Source organism: Silurus meridionalis, chromosome 17, assembly GCF_014805685.1.
Source record: "Silurus meridionalis isolate SWU-2019-XX chromosome 17, ASM1480568v1, whole genome shotgun sequence".
In the NCBI taxonomy this organism is placed as follows: domain Eukaryota; kingdom Metazoa; phylum Chordata; class Actinopteri; order Siluriformes; family Siluridae; genus Silurus; species Silurus meridionalis.
The window spans coordinates 11761892-11777035 of NC_060900.1; the positions used below are offsets into that span (position 1 = coordinate 11761892).

Consider the following 15144-nt stretch of genomic DNA (forward strand, 5'->3'; position numbering starts at 1 on the left):
AGAGACAACTTCTGGATGGGAGCATCTGTTGTTCTAGAACTTGGATGTTGCCTTTCCAGATGTGTAAGCTGACCATGCCACACGCACTCATGCAACCCTATACCATCAGAGATGCAGGCTTCGGAACTGAGTGCTGATAACAACTTGGGTTGCCCTTATTCTCTTTAATCCGGATGACATGGCGTCCCAGTTTTCCAAAAAGAACTTCACATTTTTATTCGTCTGACCACAGAACAGTTTTCCACTTTGCCACAGCCCATTTTAAATGAGCCTTGGCCCAGAGAAAACGCCTGCGCTTCTGGATCATGTTTAGAAATGGCTTCTTTTTTTACCAATAGAGTTTTAGCCGGCAACGGGGAATGGCACGGTGGATTGTGTTCACTGACAATGTTTTCTGGAAGTATTCCTGAGCCCATGTTGTGATTTCTATTCCTGTATGTAGGGCTGGGCGATAAATCGATTTTATCGATTAACTCGAATGTGTAGTTTACATCGATCTGTTTGAATAAAAATTGGTTTTCTCTTTAATGTCTGCCGACGCTCCCCTCTGGGCTCCTATAGTTTCGAACGAACTCAGCCCCCGCCCCTCCCCCCGCGCGTTTGCCATAGAGATACACAAACAACATGGCAGCGAGCAGAGAAGAACTTGTTCCCAAGTAAAGTTAAGCAGCGGTGCTAAACAGCAGCAAAGCAAAAGATATTTATGGACTTGATACTTCTTTTCTGAAACAATACAAGGACATCCTCTCTGATCCGTTGACAACAATGATCAATCAATCGATTAGTGAGGGTATTTTTCCAGCAGCTTTAAAATCTGCGATTGTTACCCCTATATTTAAATCTGGAAAAAAACAAGACATGAACAATTACTGTCCAATAAGTATTCTCCCAGCTGTGTCAAAAGTACTCGAAAAGACAGTGGTGGAGCAACTTACCATCCACTTAGAATTACAAGCTCTCTTAAATCCAATGCAATTTGGCTTCAGGCGTAAATACTCTGAAGACTTTGCATGTTGCTACCTCTTGGAAACTATCAGGGCATATGTGGATCAGGGAAGAGTGGCGGGAGCGGTCTTCCTTGATCCGCGTTAAGCTTTTGATACTGTTTATCACCAGATACTCTATAGTAAATTAAATCAGTATAGTCTCTCTGAGCACCACAAAAACTTATTTGAGTGACCGACATCAGTGTGTACAAGTAAATAACATCGAATCTGCATTTAGAGCCACCTCGATGGGAGTGCCGCAGGGGTCTATTTTGGGACACTTGCTTTTTAGCATCTATATAAATGACCTCCCTAGAGTGTGTTTTGACGTTGACATAATCATGTATGCTGATGATACGGTGATCTTCACTTATGGGGAAAACGAGCTGGAGGTTGCTGACAAATTATGAAAAGGAATGCAAAAAGTTGTAGAATGGTTGCAGACGTCTTGTCTAACCTTAAATTTTGATAAAATGGTCTCAATGTTTTTCTCAAATAAACGTAAGTTACATCTAACTCCAAAAGTTTAAGTAAATGGGCAAAAAACTTAAAATGTAAAGGAAACTAAATATTTAGGTCTAATTATTGATTCGAATCTAGGTTTTAAAAGTCATATAAAAAAACTTGGTAATAAATTGAAATTTAATTTGATGAATTATAAACATATTAGAAATTCATTAACTACGGAAGCCTCGAATATTTATTATAATGCTATGATTGTTCCGCATCTACTGTATTGCATGTCTAGTTGGTCTCAGGCGTGTAAAACATCGTTAAAATTACTAGAATCATTACATAAAAGGGCAATAAAAATTCATGATAAAAAGCCTTGTCAGTACCATCATTGTAATGTACTGAATAAATATAATATTTTGAGTTTTGAGAAGCTCATTAAACACTAACAAATTTCTGCTTTATTTAAAATTATCCATAATATTGCTGCTCCCCCATTGAGAAAATCTGTCACACTAAATTCATATAGACTTAATAGAGCCACACGGTCGGAGGGTAGTGCAGCGTTCCAAGATGCAGAACCACTTATGGTCAACATTCGTTCTTTTATAAAGCAGCAAGCCTTTGGAACACTCTTCCAAATGAAATTATTTTATGTACAAACTATAGCACATTTACACGCCTGACCAAACAGCGGCTATTAGCAAAGCAAACTTGTAAGCGCTAAATGACTGTGATATAAACAATGTAGACTGTGAGTGAGTGAGTGCTAGATTCATGAAGTGGAGAGTGTTTTTATGATGTGAGTGAAGTAAGGTTTTTCTTGTATAACTTCTGTTAAATTATGAAGTGGAGAGTGTTTTTAGTGATTTTATTGATGTGAGTGAAATAATGTTTCCATGTATGATACTGTATGTATTTCATGACCTTTTGCAAATGTAACATCTGTCTAGGGACTGCAGGTGGAAATTAGCATTTTTTTGGCACATCTCTTCTTTCTCTGTGCATTGTCCCTGATTAAGTACAAATAAACTCATTCATTCATTTGATAGTGACTCATCTTCATCAGAACTTATGCCCTAGTACCAGAAAACAAATTATTATAAACGTTCCTTTCAAATGGACTAAAGTTTATGAAACAATGTAGAAATGTGCTTACCCATGTTAGTATTCGTTCTCAATTTTTCCAAGTTTATAAGGTTAATTACTGACCTTTGCACCTTAGACCAATCCATTTGTGTGCCACAGCAGGTCCAACACAGGCAACACACTTGTTAATGCTCTAAACGGTTGCAAGTACCATTTCATGTTTACAATTCTGTGAAAAGTATTACCAGAACAGCCAATTAACATCAAAATTAAATCTATATGTTTAAGAGCATTGGACATTTTCACAAATTAAACACAAATATAGTAAAAAAAAAAAAACAACTAATTTTTAATTCACAGGGTTTACTCTTGACTTTATAAGAGGTGTGTGTTAGCACTGAAAGCTGAGGTGATAAAATAGCAAGGTTTTTGTATATTTTACTGAACAGTGAGACTGATTTATGATATACAAATTTTGTTCAAGAACTGTTTTGGTTATTGTAAGATTACATACCTAAAAACATAACCAAAACAAACACTGAGTTTATAATTATCTTACAGAATTTCTTATGACAAAAATAATGTCTACCAGGCAACCTTACTTGTTCTGTCTTTTCACAAAGTTCTTTTGAATCCTGTTCCTTAGGCTTAGATTGGTCCTTTACGGTTGTAATCTGAAATAGATAAAACAAAATGCTTTTATATAAACCTGTCCAGGGATATTTTAATGGCTAACATCTACCTTTATGCTGGACACAAACCAATAAGATTTTCAATCCATTTTTGGTTTAAACATACTACTGACCATCTGATGTAAAGACAGCAGCAAAATATTGGAGTTATTCCAAAAATCAGACAGTGTAAGCCTGGCTGTAGTGTCTTCATCATTAACGACATAATTAGCACGAGTTCATCCACTTCCTGGTTAGTCACTGTGCACGTGTGCTGCTTTGACCACTTAGAGTTTGTAAAGAGTAATAAAACTAAGACTCACCTACGTGAGGAATCAAATCCTTCCGTATACCGTTAGAATCCTGCACTCATTGGCTACATTTTCCATTAATTTTGTTTTCATAATGCTACTGGCTGGAAATAAAATATTTTAAATGATAGGTGGTGCATGATAAAAACGTGGACACCTGCCTATAGAGTGTTGACTGAAGCCCGAGATTCCGCCTCTTTTACTGTTTTTTTTTATTTTTATTTTGTGTGGTCTCATTTGTTTTGTAACACTATATTCTACCAGCCATATTGGATTTTTTACCAGCAAGATGTCGTTTTTTTATGCGAAAGTTATTCCTAAACATATACAAACAATACACCAATCGAAGTACTGTGACGTAAACAAAAGAATACCCATCTAAATTACAACACTATTGTTTGGTTGGAGCAAAAATGCTTTATGGCATGTTGTTCAGTGGAGCCTTAACTTTTCAAATAATCTGGGATTTGCAGCAGTGGATGTGTTTGATGACAGGGAGTGGCAGTGATTTCGCACTACAAACAACGCACTACAAGTTTTATTTCTGGTACTGAGTGAGTAGCCACGGTGACACTGCACTGAAAGTGCGAGGTGGAGACTAAACAAGCGGCCAACCAAAATTGTGGTGCACGTACGCTGAACCGAAAGCCTTGTACAGAAATGGCTCAGTACAAATACGTGTATCGTTACACCCCCAATAATTATAATATTAAAGAATGGTATGTGTTTGTCTATCTTCAAAAGGTGGCTACTTGGATGATTTTAAATATTCGATTACATTTTTGTTCTATGCTTTAATTTCAGAGAACATTAAATTTCAATTAAACTGGAAAAATAGAGGTGTTCTAATACTTTTGACAAGTAGCATACATTTTACATAGATATATTTATTTAATTTGTGTAAGAATTTTTTTAAAACTAGGCTACTTTTCTAATTTCTAGTTTGTAGTTGGTAAATGCATGTGCACTGTTCACAAGTCACTTTTCAAATTCTAAAAATTAAAAACAATTCTTAGATGCACCAATGTTTTTGCACTAAATTGTAATAAATAATTGGGCTTGTAGTCTGTTCTGAGAAAATTGTTTCCCTTGGTTCTTTGTAGCTTTATAGAGTCTCTGATGTTTTGCTTCATTAGTGTTCTCTTACTTGTTTGTAGTTCCTAGCAGATAACCAACCAAACAATTCTACACAATTATTTAAACAAATCAAAACAGAATACACCACCCAAAACACAAATTTAATCTTAAATGACTGATTTATTTTTATTTAAAAACAGAATGCAATGATGTGGAAGTTTCAAATTTCAATATTTTATTCAGAATACAACATAGATGACATATCAAATGTTTAATCTGAGAAAATGTATAATTTTAAGGGACAAATAAGTTGATTTAAAATTTCACATCTCAAAAAAATTGGGACAAGGCAATGTTTACCACTGTGTGGCATCCCCTCTTCTTTTTATAACAGTCTGCAAATGTCTGGGGACAGAGGAGACAAGTTGCTCAAGTTTAGGAATAGGAATGTTGTCCCATTCTTGTCTAATAAAGGCTTCTAGTTGCTTAACTGTCTTAAGTCTTCTTTGTTGCATCTTCCTCTTTATGATGCACCAAATGTTTTCTATGGGTGAAAGATCTGGACTGCAGGCTGGCCATTTCAGTACCCGGATCCTTCTTTTACGCAGCCATGATGTTGTAATTGATGCAGTATGTGGTCTGGCATTGTCATGTTGGAAAATGCAAGGTCTTCCCTGAAAGAGACATATGAGATGTGTAAGCTGCCCATGCCATATGCCCTCATGCAAACCCCTACCATCAGAGATGCAGGCTGGATTGTGTTCACCGACAATATTTTCTGGAAGTATTCCTGAGCCCATGTTGTGATTTCCATTACATTAGCATTCCTGTATGTGGTGCAGTGCTGAAGGGCCCGAAGATCACAGGCATCCAGTATGGTTTTCTGGCCTTGACCCTTACACGCAGACATTGTTCCAGATTCTCTGAATCTTTGGATGATATTATGCACTGTGCCCATCTTGACTTCTGAGAGACACTGCAACTATGAGAGGCTCTTTCTATACACAATCATGTTGCCAATTGACCTAATAAGTTGCAAATTTGGTCCTCCAGCTGTTTTATTATATGTACATTGAACTTTTCCGGCCTCTTATTGCTACCTGTCCCAACTTTTTTGGAATGTGTAGCTCTCATGAAATCCAAAATGAGCCAATATTTGGCATGACCTTTTAAAATGTCACACTTTCATTATTTGATATGTTATCTACATTCTATTGTGAATAAAATATAAGTTTATAAGATTTGTAAATTATTGCATTCCTTTTTATTCACAATTTGTACAGTGTCCCAACTTTTTGGAATCGGGTTTGTAAAAAAAAGGATATGCAATTCTAAGTGTGAAATGTCTAAAGTATAGTACTAAAGTATACTTTTTATTATGAAAATGTAAATGACAACAATATCATTTTTTTCTATAGGAATATTCTGCACAGCAAAGAAAGACATGTGTTTGTCTTCCCCATGTCAGAATGGAGGCACATGCATTAAAGGAGTGGCTGACTATAGATGTTTATGCCCAAAGGAACCACTTATTTATGTGGGTAAAGACTGTGAGCTACTGTATGATGCTTGTGCTCATGTCAACTGTCATAGCTGCTTCAGCACCCTAGGAACAGATAACTACATTTGTCCATGTCCAGAGGGCTTTGGAGGCCCAAATTGTACTCATAAAATGGACAACTGTAAGAGCAACCCATGCACTGGAATAAAGAACCACTGCGTGGATGCAGATAATGGATATTTCTGCCATTGCCCGATCGGCTACAATGGTGAGGACTGCCAGACTCATGTGATGGACTGCTCAGGTAATCCCTGCTTTAACAATGCAACCTGCATTCAGACATACCATGGCTATGAGTGCAAGTGTGGTCGTGGCTTCCAGGGGACCCACTGTGAACACAATACCAACGAATGCCTGTCACAACCATGTCAGAATGGTGCTATTTGCCTCGATGGTATAGATGTGTATCACTGCTTCTGTGTGCCTGGATTTCAAGGCTACAACTGTGAGATAGACATTAATGAGTGTGCGTCACAGCCCTGTGAGAACAATGGAAAGTGTACTAATGGGAAGGATCGTTACATCTGTGAGTGTAGGATAGGATTCACAGGTATGTATGCTGACTTTTATGTTTAACAATAACTTTTAATGTTAACGTTATCTCCTACACCACACAAACATCTCAATTGTAGTAAAATTTATAGATGTTGATTTTATTTAAAGGCATTTTCACACAAACATTTCAAGGTTGGCTTAAAAATATATACTTTATTTGTACAAACCAAACTACATTATACAATTTATGTTTAGTTCATCCTGACCTGTGATTAGGAAGATACATTTACTAATCTCTAAAAATATAGTGAAAGATGATTTTAATCCTTACAAAAGTAAACTAAACATGAAAGAAAATATCAAGCCTTAGAGAGCAAAATACTGTAATAAACAGTAAACATTAGACTGAACATTAGAATAGTATTAAATATATATTAAATTTATACTACATAGCTGGTGTGACAGCACTTAAACAGACATGTAGTGTCAGATTGAGCTATTGGAGAATTATCAGTTTTAGGTGATTTGACCAAAACCAAGCAGCCTACCTTATATAATTAGCCTGAAATGTGATCTTTTAAATTATATTTTATATAACAAAAGTTACTGGACACACACCCATGATATACAGTCATGTGAAAAATAACTAGGATACCCCAATAAATATTCAGATTTTTATTAAGAAATGTCAACGTCAATTTATGACGTTTCACTTTGTACCTGTATATGAAAATGATGTTATTGCATGTAAAACAACAAAATAATCACTTTGTTTTAACTTATTCAACAAAAATTGTTATTTCAACTGAGGAAAAGTCAGGACACCGTATGCCCTAATAGCTACTGTTTTCCCCTTTGGCTGAAATAACCTTACTGAGCCATCTACAAATTTCTGACATCAACTGGAAGAAAGTTTCCTCCATTCTTTTCAATTCTTTCAGCTTTGTGATGTTTCAGGGGTTTCTTGCATGCACAGTCCATTTCAAATCAACCCACAGGATCGCCATAGGATGCAGACCTGGTTTTTGACTCCTGAATTCACTATTATCATTAATAGCCAGCCCTTGGTTGATTAACTGGTATGTTTTGGATCAATGTCATGTTGCAAGGTCCAGTTCTGCTTCAGTTTAAATTTTCTGACAGATTCTGATACAATGTAGAATTAATTCACAGTGGCTTCTATGATGGTAAGCTTGCCAGGTCCTGCTGCAGCAAAGCATCCCCAAACCATAACACTTCTACCTCCACCTCCATGTTTCACAGTTGAGGTTCTTTTGCTAAAATGCTGTATTTGGATAATGCCAAACATGCCCCCGATATTTGTGACAAAATAATTATATTTTAGACTCATCTGTACAAAGCACTTAATTCCAGCCTTTGTCTCAGCAAAGGTTTACTCCTTGCACAACTCCATTGATAATTTAAGTGCAGTCTCTTTCTGATTGTAGATTCATGCATTTTGACAATAACCATGCCTGCTGTGAGTCCCTTGATGATGTTTTAGGGTTTTTGTAGACTTGTTTAGAATCTTGTGGTCTGCTTGGTTTGAGTGAATTAGTTTGGACTAATTTGCTTGGACTTAGCTTTCTCCTTCAAAATGTTATGTAACAATGTTCTAATAATTTGCACATGGTGTGATACACCTGTAGGTAATTTGATCCATTTTAAGTACAAATAATTGTCGGGGTGTCCTTACTTTTTCCTCACAAGAAATATATATACTTTTTAAATGACCTTTTACAAATAGTTTACAAAATAATATTATTTGCTTTTTTTGCTTAGTTATATTATTTTAATCATCTCTCTCTCTCTCTCTCTCTCTCTCATATATATATATATATATATATATATATATATATATATATATATATATATATATATACACACACACACTATATTTTTACTCTCTTCACTTTTTTAATTTTGTCGTGTTGCAGCCTGATACTACAAATTGATAATTCAAATAGATTTTTTTTCTACACTGCACTTTGTACACCATAATGACAAAATGAAAGTGAGTTCTAGAAATGTCTGCAAGTATTTATTTTATTTATTTTTTTTATAAAAAATGAAAATATCACGTTTCTAAGTATTTAGATCCTTTGCAACAACAATTAAAAATGCCTTCTGGTGCTTCCAAATTTGATCAATTTGCTGAGATGTTTCTACACCTTGACTGGAATCTACCTGTGAAAAGCTTTATAGATTCAACATGATTTGGAAAGGCACACATCTCTCTGTTGAAGAACTTACATCTGAAAATGTATATTACAAAACAAAAAAACAAGCCATGATGTTAAAGGAACTGCTTGCACAGCTCAGAGACAGGATTGTTGCAAGGTATAGATCTGGGGAAGGCTACAAAACTGCACTGCACTAAAGCTTCCTAAGAGCAGAACTAGGACTTATGGCTAAACCGAATAATCAGAGTAGTCGGCCCTAGTAAGAGAGATGACCAAGAACCTGATCATTACTCTGACTACGCTCTGGAGATCCTGTGTAGAGATGGGACAAAGTTCCAGAAGGACAACCATGTCCTACCAGAGCCCTATTTTGGAGAGACCTGAAAGTGGCTTTCCCCTGATGGTCCTCATCCAACCAGACCAATCTTGAGGGGATTCTGCATGTAGAATACCAGAAGATTTCCCGAATCCAGGTGTGCAATTCTTGTTGCAAAAAGACTTGAGGAGCTTTAACTAAGTATCGAATAAAGGGTCTAAATACTTAGTATTGTGTATGTAATGTGAAACAGCTGTCATATCTATATATATATATATATTTATATTAATTTTTTTTATATATATATCTATCTATCTATATATATATATATATATATATATATATATATATATATATATATATATATATATATATTTTTTTTTTTAAGAGGAAATTCTCACAATTAGAGAACAATATATAAACAATTGAACAATTCAGAAATAATGTCATCTTTACTGCTCAACAGTTGCAGGAGTTTTTGTCCTGTCTATACCATGCTACCAGAACCCCTTTTCCACAAAATAACTAAAGCATTTCCAAAAAAAAAAAATATTTTCCAGAAAACACACAGATCAAAATTAGAGAACACTTTTAGATACCTCCCAGTCATTGGTGTTAATCTGGCACCTTGTGCTAATTTCCTTGATTATCTGTAAACCCCTATTTAACTGGCAGCCTAACTTCCAGTTTCACTGACTCTGCAAGATGGTGGGCCGTTCTAAAGTGACTGAAAGCCTCCGGCAGCAGGTTGTCCAGATGAAGGCCAAAGGGATGACCCTATCAGCCATAGCAAGGCAAATTGGTCGTTTCAAATCTGTGATTTCAAGAATATTGACTCTTTACAACATCACAAACTCATTCAAGTCTGCCAAGAAGGCTGGTCGTCCACGGAAGACAAATACAAGAGAGGACAGGATACTGCGGAGGATCTCAATGGGCAATCGTTTCCACACTGCAGCTGGAATTGCTCACCAGTTCAGCGCTGAACAGGGTAAGGATCTGTCTCGTCATACAGTGTCTCGACGTTTAAGAGTTGGAAGCCAACTCTGCAGTGACCAAACCTCTCATTAGCAAAAATAATCAAATGGCTAGACTTAGCTTTGCTGAGGAGCATATTGTGTGGACAGAGAAGAACTGGTCTAAATTTTACATCAGTGATGAAAGCAAGTTTAATTTATTTGGGTCCGATGGGAAATATTATGTTCGGCGACAAACTGAAGAAAGACTGAACCCAACATGTGTAAAGAAGTCAGTGAAAAGTGGAGGAGGAAGTGTCATGGTTTGGGGCATGTTTTCTGCAGCAGGAGTTGGGCCTCTTATACAGCTACATGGCAGAGTAAATGCAAATGTTTATCAGAACCTTCATCAACAACATATGGTTCCTTCCCTGCATTCATCACACAATCAGCCCGCAGTGTTCATGCAGGACAACGCTCCATGTCACACAGCAAAACGGGTAAAGCAGTTTCTTGAAACTGAAAACATTGGAATAATGACATGGCCTGCCCAGGGTCCTGATCTCAACCCAATAGAGAACCTCTGAAAAATCCTTGGCGACAAAGTTATGGCCAAGAAACCCACTACAGTCACCGAACTGTGGAGGAGACTGGAAGAAGAGTGGACCAAAATCACACCAAAACAGTGTGAGAGACTAGTGCTGTCCTGTGGCCACAGATGTGCTGAAGTCATTCAGAGCAGAGGCCTGTACACTTCCTAGTAATTGCTGACTGTTGTAACCTTCAGAAAATTTTGTTGTAATCTTTTTCCCTGCTCCAGTCATTGTTGTTCTCTAATTTTGATCAGTGTGTTTTCTGCAGAATAATGTTTTTTTTTTAAATGCCTTAGTTATTTTGTGAAAAAGTGTTCTGGTAGCATGGTATTGACAGGACAAAAACTCCTTCAACTGTTGAGCAGTGAGGATGATATTATTTCAGAATTGTTCAATTGTTTATATATTGTTCTCAAATTTTGATCGCCAGTGTGTATATATATACAGTGGAACCTCGGGTTACGAGTTTAATTGGTTCCATCACTTTACTCTTAACCTGAAAAGCTCGTATCCCGATACAAATTACGAATACGTACAGTATTTAAAGTTCAGTAATTCCACACTGTTAGAGCGACGAGCGGATGTGTATGTGCTGCACGAGAGCACAGCGAGAGCACGTGGCGATACGTAAAAAAACTAACCTGCCTGCGATTTTTCCGTGCGCACCGCTCGTATCCTAAAAAATTTCTCGTAACTAGAGGCAACATTTTTTATGAATTGCGACTCTTAACCTGAATTTTACGTATCCAGGGGCGCTCGTAACCCGAGGTTCCACTGTATATATATATATATATATATATATATATATATATATATATATATATATATATATAAAATGTATAATGAGTACACCCCTCACAATTCAGCAACCATTTTAGTATATCTTCTCAACGGACAATACTATAGAAATGAAACTTGGATATATTTTAGAGTAGTCAATGCCCTGCTTGTATAGTACTGTCCTCTGAAAATAACTCAAAATAAAGCCAATATTGTCAAAATAACTGCCCAAAAAATGTAAGTACATCCTGAATTGAACATGTAAAAACTGCCCAAAGTTTCAATATTTTGTGTGATCACCCTTGTTATCTAGCACTGCCTTAATCTTCCTGGGCATGGAATTCACCAGAGCTGCACAGGTCCTCTTCCACTTATCAGTAATTACATCACAGAGCTGCTGTATGTTAGAAACATAGTGCTTCTCCACTTTCTTTACCAGCATGAAAAAGCCCCACAGGATCTTGATAGAGTTCAGGTCTGGGGACATACTTGGTCACTCTATCACTTTCAGTAAGGCAGTTGTCATTTTGGCAGTGTGTTTGGGGTACTTTTTATGTTGAAAAACTGGCATTCAGCCCAGTTTCTGAAGGAAAGGCTTCAGAATGTCACAGTACATGTTGGAATCCATGTTTCCTTCGATGAACTTCAGTTCCCCAGTACCAGCACTCATGCAGCCCCAACTCATGATGATTCCACCACTATGCTTGACTGTAGGCAAGACACAATTTTTTTTGGTACACCTCACCAGGGCGTCGCCACACTTGAACACCATTTGAGCCAAAAATGTTTATCTTAGTCTCATCAGACCACAGGACATGGTTCTATTAATTCATGCTCATGATAGGTTGTCTTTAGGAAACTGTGTCTTATGAGCAAGCTTCAGAAGAGACTTCCTTCTGGGACGACGGCCATGCAAACTGACTTGTTGCAGTGTGTGGTGTATGGTCTGAACGCTAACAAGTGGACCTTCCGCTTCTGCAGCCTCCAAAGCAATGCTGGCAGCACTCATCTGTCTGTTTTTTTAAGCCAGGTTTTGCATCTGACGCACAGCACGAGGACTCAACCTCTTTGATTGACCCTTGCGGGAATTCACCACTGTTTACATGGTCGGAGTGTACATTCCTCCCAGTGCTAATGCTAAGGAGGCACTGTGTGAACTCTACGGCGCTATTAGTGAGCTGCAGAATGCTCACATCGATGGATTATTTTTTTATCACCGGAGATTTCAACCATGTGAATCTCAGGACTGTGCTCCCTAAACTCCATAAGCACGTGGACTTTGCAACGAGAGGAGCGAACACGCTGGATCTTGTTTACATAAACATCCCTGGCGCATATCGTGCGGAGCCCTGCCCCCATCTCGGATACTCAGACCACAGCTCTGTTATGTTAATTCCAGCATACAGACCGCTCGTCAGACGCTCTAAACCGGTTCTGAAACAGGTGAAAACCTGGCCAGAAGGAGCTACTTCTGCTCTTCAGGACTGTTTTGAGTGCACTGACTGGGACATGTTTAGAGAGGCTGCAACCATTGGCGATTCCATCAACTTGGAGGAGTACACATCATCAGTGACCAGCTACATCAGCAAGGGCATTGATGATATGACCATCTCCAAGACAATCACTACACGCTCCAACCAGAAGCCGTGGATGACTGCAAATGTGCGTATGCTGCTGAAACAAAGAGACTCTGCCTTCAGAACTGGGGACAAGGCGGCCTTGAAAACAGCAAGGGCCAAACTGTCCCGTGCCATTAGAGAGGCGAATCGCGCACACGCGAAGAAAATCCACGACCACTTCTAGGACAGCGGAGACACATGTGGCAGGGCATCCAGGTGATCACGAATTACAAGAGTGCTTCACCTCCTTGTGACGTGACGCCTCCCTCCCAGATGCACTGAACGACTTCTACGCCCGGTTTGAGGTACAGAACAACGTGAAGGCGAGGAAGACCATCTCTCCTCCCACTACTGACCAGGTGTTTTGTCTAACCACAGCTGAAGTGAGGAAAACTCTATGCAGAGTTAACCCACGGAATGTGCAGAACAGCTAGCGGATGTCTTTACTGACATCTTCAACATCTCCCTGAACGGTAACGCTGTTCCCACGCGCTTCAAGACAACGACCATCGTTCCTGTGCCGAAGTAGTCTACCATATCCTGCCTCAATGACTATCGTCCCGTCGCGCTCACTTCCATGGTTATGAAGTGCTTTGAGAGGCTCGTCATGAGGCACATTAAGAACCAGCTTCCACCCTGCCTGGACCCCATGCAGTTTGTGTATCGTCCAAACCATTCCACGGACGATGCTATCTCCACAACCCTCCATTTGGCCCTCACCCACCTGGATAACAAGGACTCATATGTACGAATGCTGTTCATTTACTTCAGCTCAGCATTCAACACAATCATTCCTCAGCACCTTTGTAACTGGATCCTGGACTTCCTGACTAAGAGACCTCAGTCAGTATGGATCGGGAACAGCATCTCCAGCACCACCACAATGAGCACTGGGGCCCCCCAGGGCTGTGTGCTCAGTCCACTGCTGTTCACTTTGCTGATTCACGACTGTGTAGCAATGCACAGCTCGAATCATATCATCAAGTTTGCTGACCGTGGTGGGTCTAATCAGCAAGAACGACGAGTCAGCATACAGAGAGGAGGTGCAATGGTTAACTGCCTGGTGTGGAGCAAACAACCTGTCTCTGAACGTGGACAAAACGAAAGAGATGGTTGTGGACTTCTGGAGAGCACAGAGCGACCAATTTCCACTGATTATCGATGGATCCTCAGTGGAGATCGTCAAGAGCACCAAATTCCTTGGTGTTCATCTGGCCGATAACCTCACCTGGTCACTCAACACCAGCTCCATCACCAAGAAAGCCCAGAAGCGTCTCTACCTCCTGAGAAGGCTGAGGAAAGCCCATCTCCCTCCCCATCCTGACCATGTTCTACAGAGGGACCCTTGAGAGCATCGTGAGCATCTGCATTACTGCCTGGTTTGGGAACTGCACCGTCTCAGACCGCAAGACCCTACAGAGGATAGTGAGGACAGCTGAGAAGATCATTGGAGTCTCTTTCCCCTCTATTATGCACATTTACACCACATGCTGCATCCACAAAGCAAACAGCATTGCGGATGACCAAACACATCCCTCACACACTTTTCACACTCCTGCCATCAGGAAAACGGTTCCGAAGCATTCGGGAATTCCGCCACATCAAGAATGTGCAACAGTTTTTTCCCGCAAGCCATCAGGCTACTTAATACACAGAACTGAAGGGATCACACACACACACAAAAAAAATGTGTGTTATCAAACTGTACAACATGGACTTAACATTTAACACACACTCATCTCAATCTATTCCACCATCATCTATTTATTATTATTTATATTTGACTGTACTACACTGTTTAACTGCACCTTTCACTGTATTACTGTTTACATGCCGTATTTTGCACCTTCGACTACTATATTGTTTACCTGCTTTTTTGCACTTTCGACTTTGTTATATTATACTACACTGTTTACATGCTGTCTTCTGCACATCTTGACTGCTGCTGTATTTTGCACTACATTGTGTTCTTATATTCACTCCCGGGTATAGTTTTATATACAGTATACAGTACTATAACCAAGTATAACCAAGTATACAGTAGGTTTACTGGT

General features: G+C 38.7%; 1 protein-coding gene across 1 annotated transcript in view; it reads left to right on the top strand.

Moving 5' to 3' along the window:
• crb2b (crumbs cell polarity complex component 2b) overlaps nucleotides 1-15144 on the top strand; it is a 68140-nt gene that overhangs the window by 29746 nt on the left and 23250 nt on the right. Inside the window, exon 2 of the mRNA XM_046871759.1 lies at nucleotides 6006-6698. Coding sequence (XP_046727715.1) covers nucleotides 6006-6698 — 693 coding nt within the window. The remainder of the gene's footprint in view (nucleotides 1-6005; nucleotides 6699-15144) is intronic.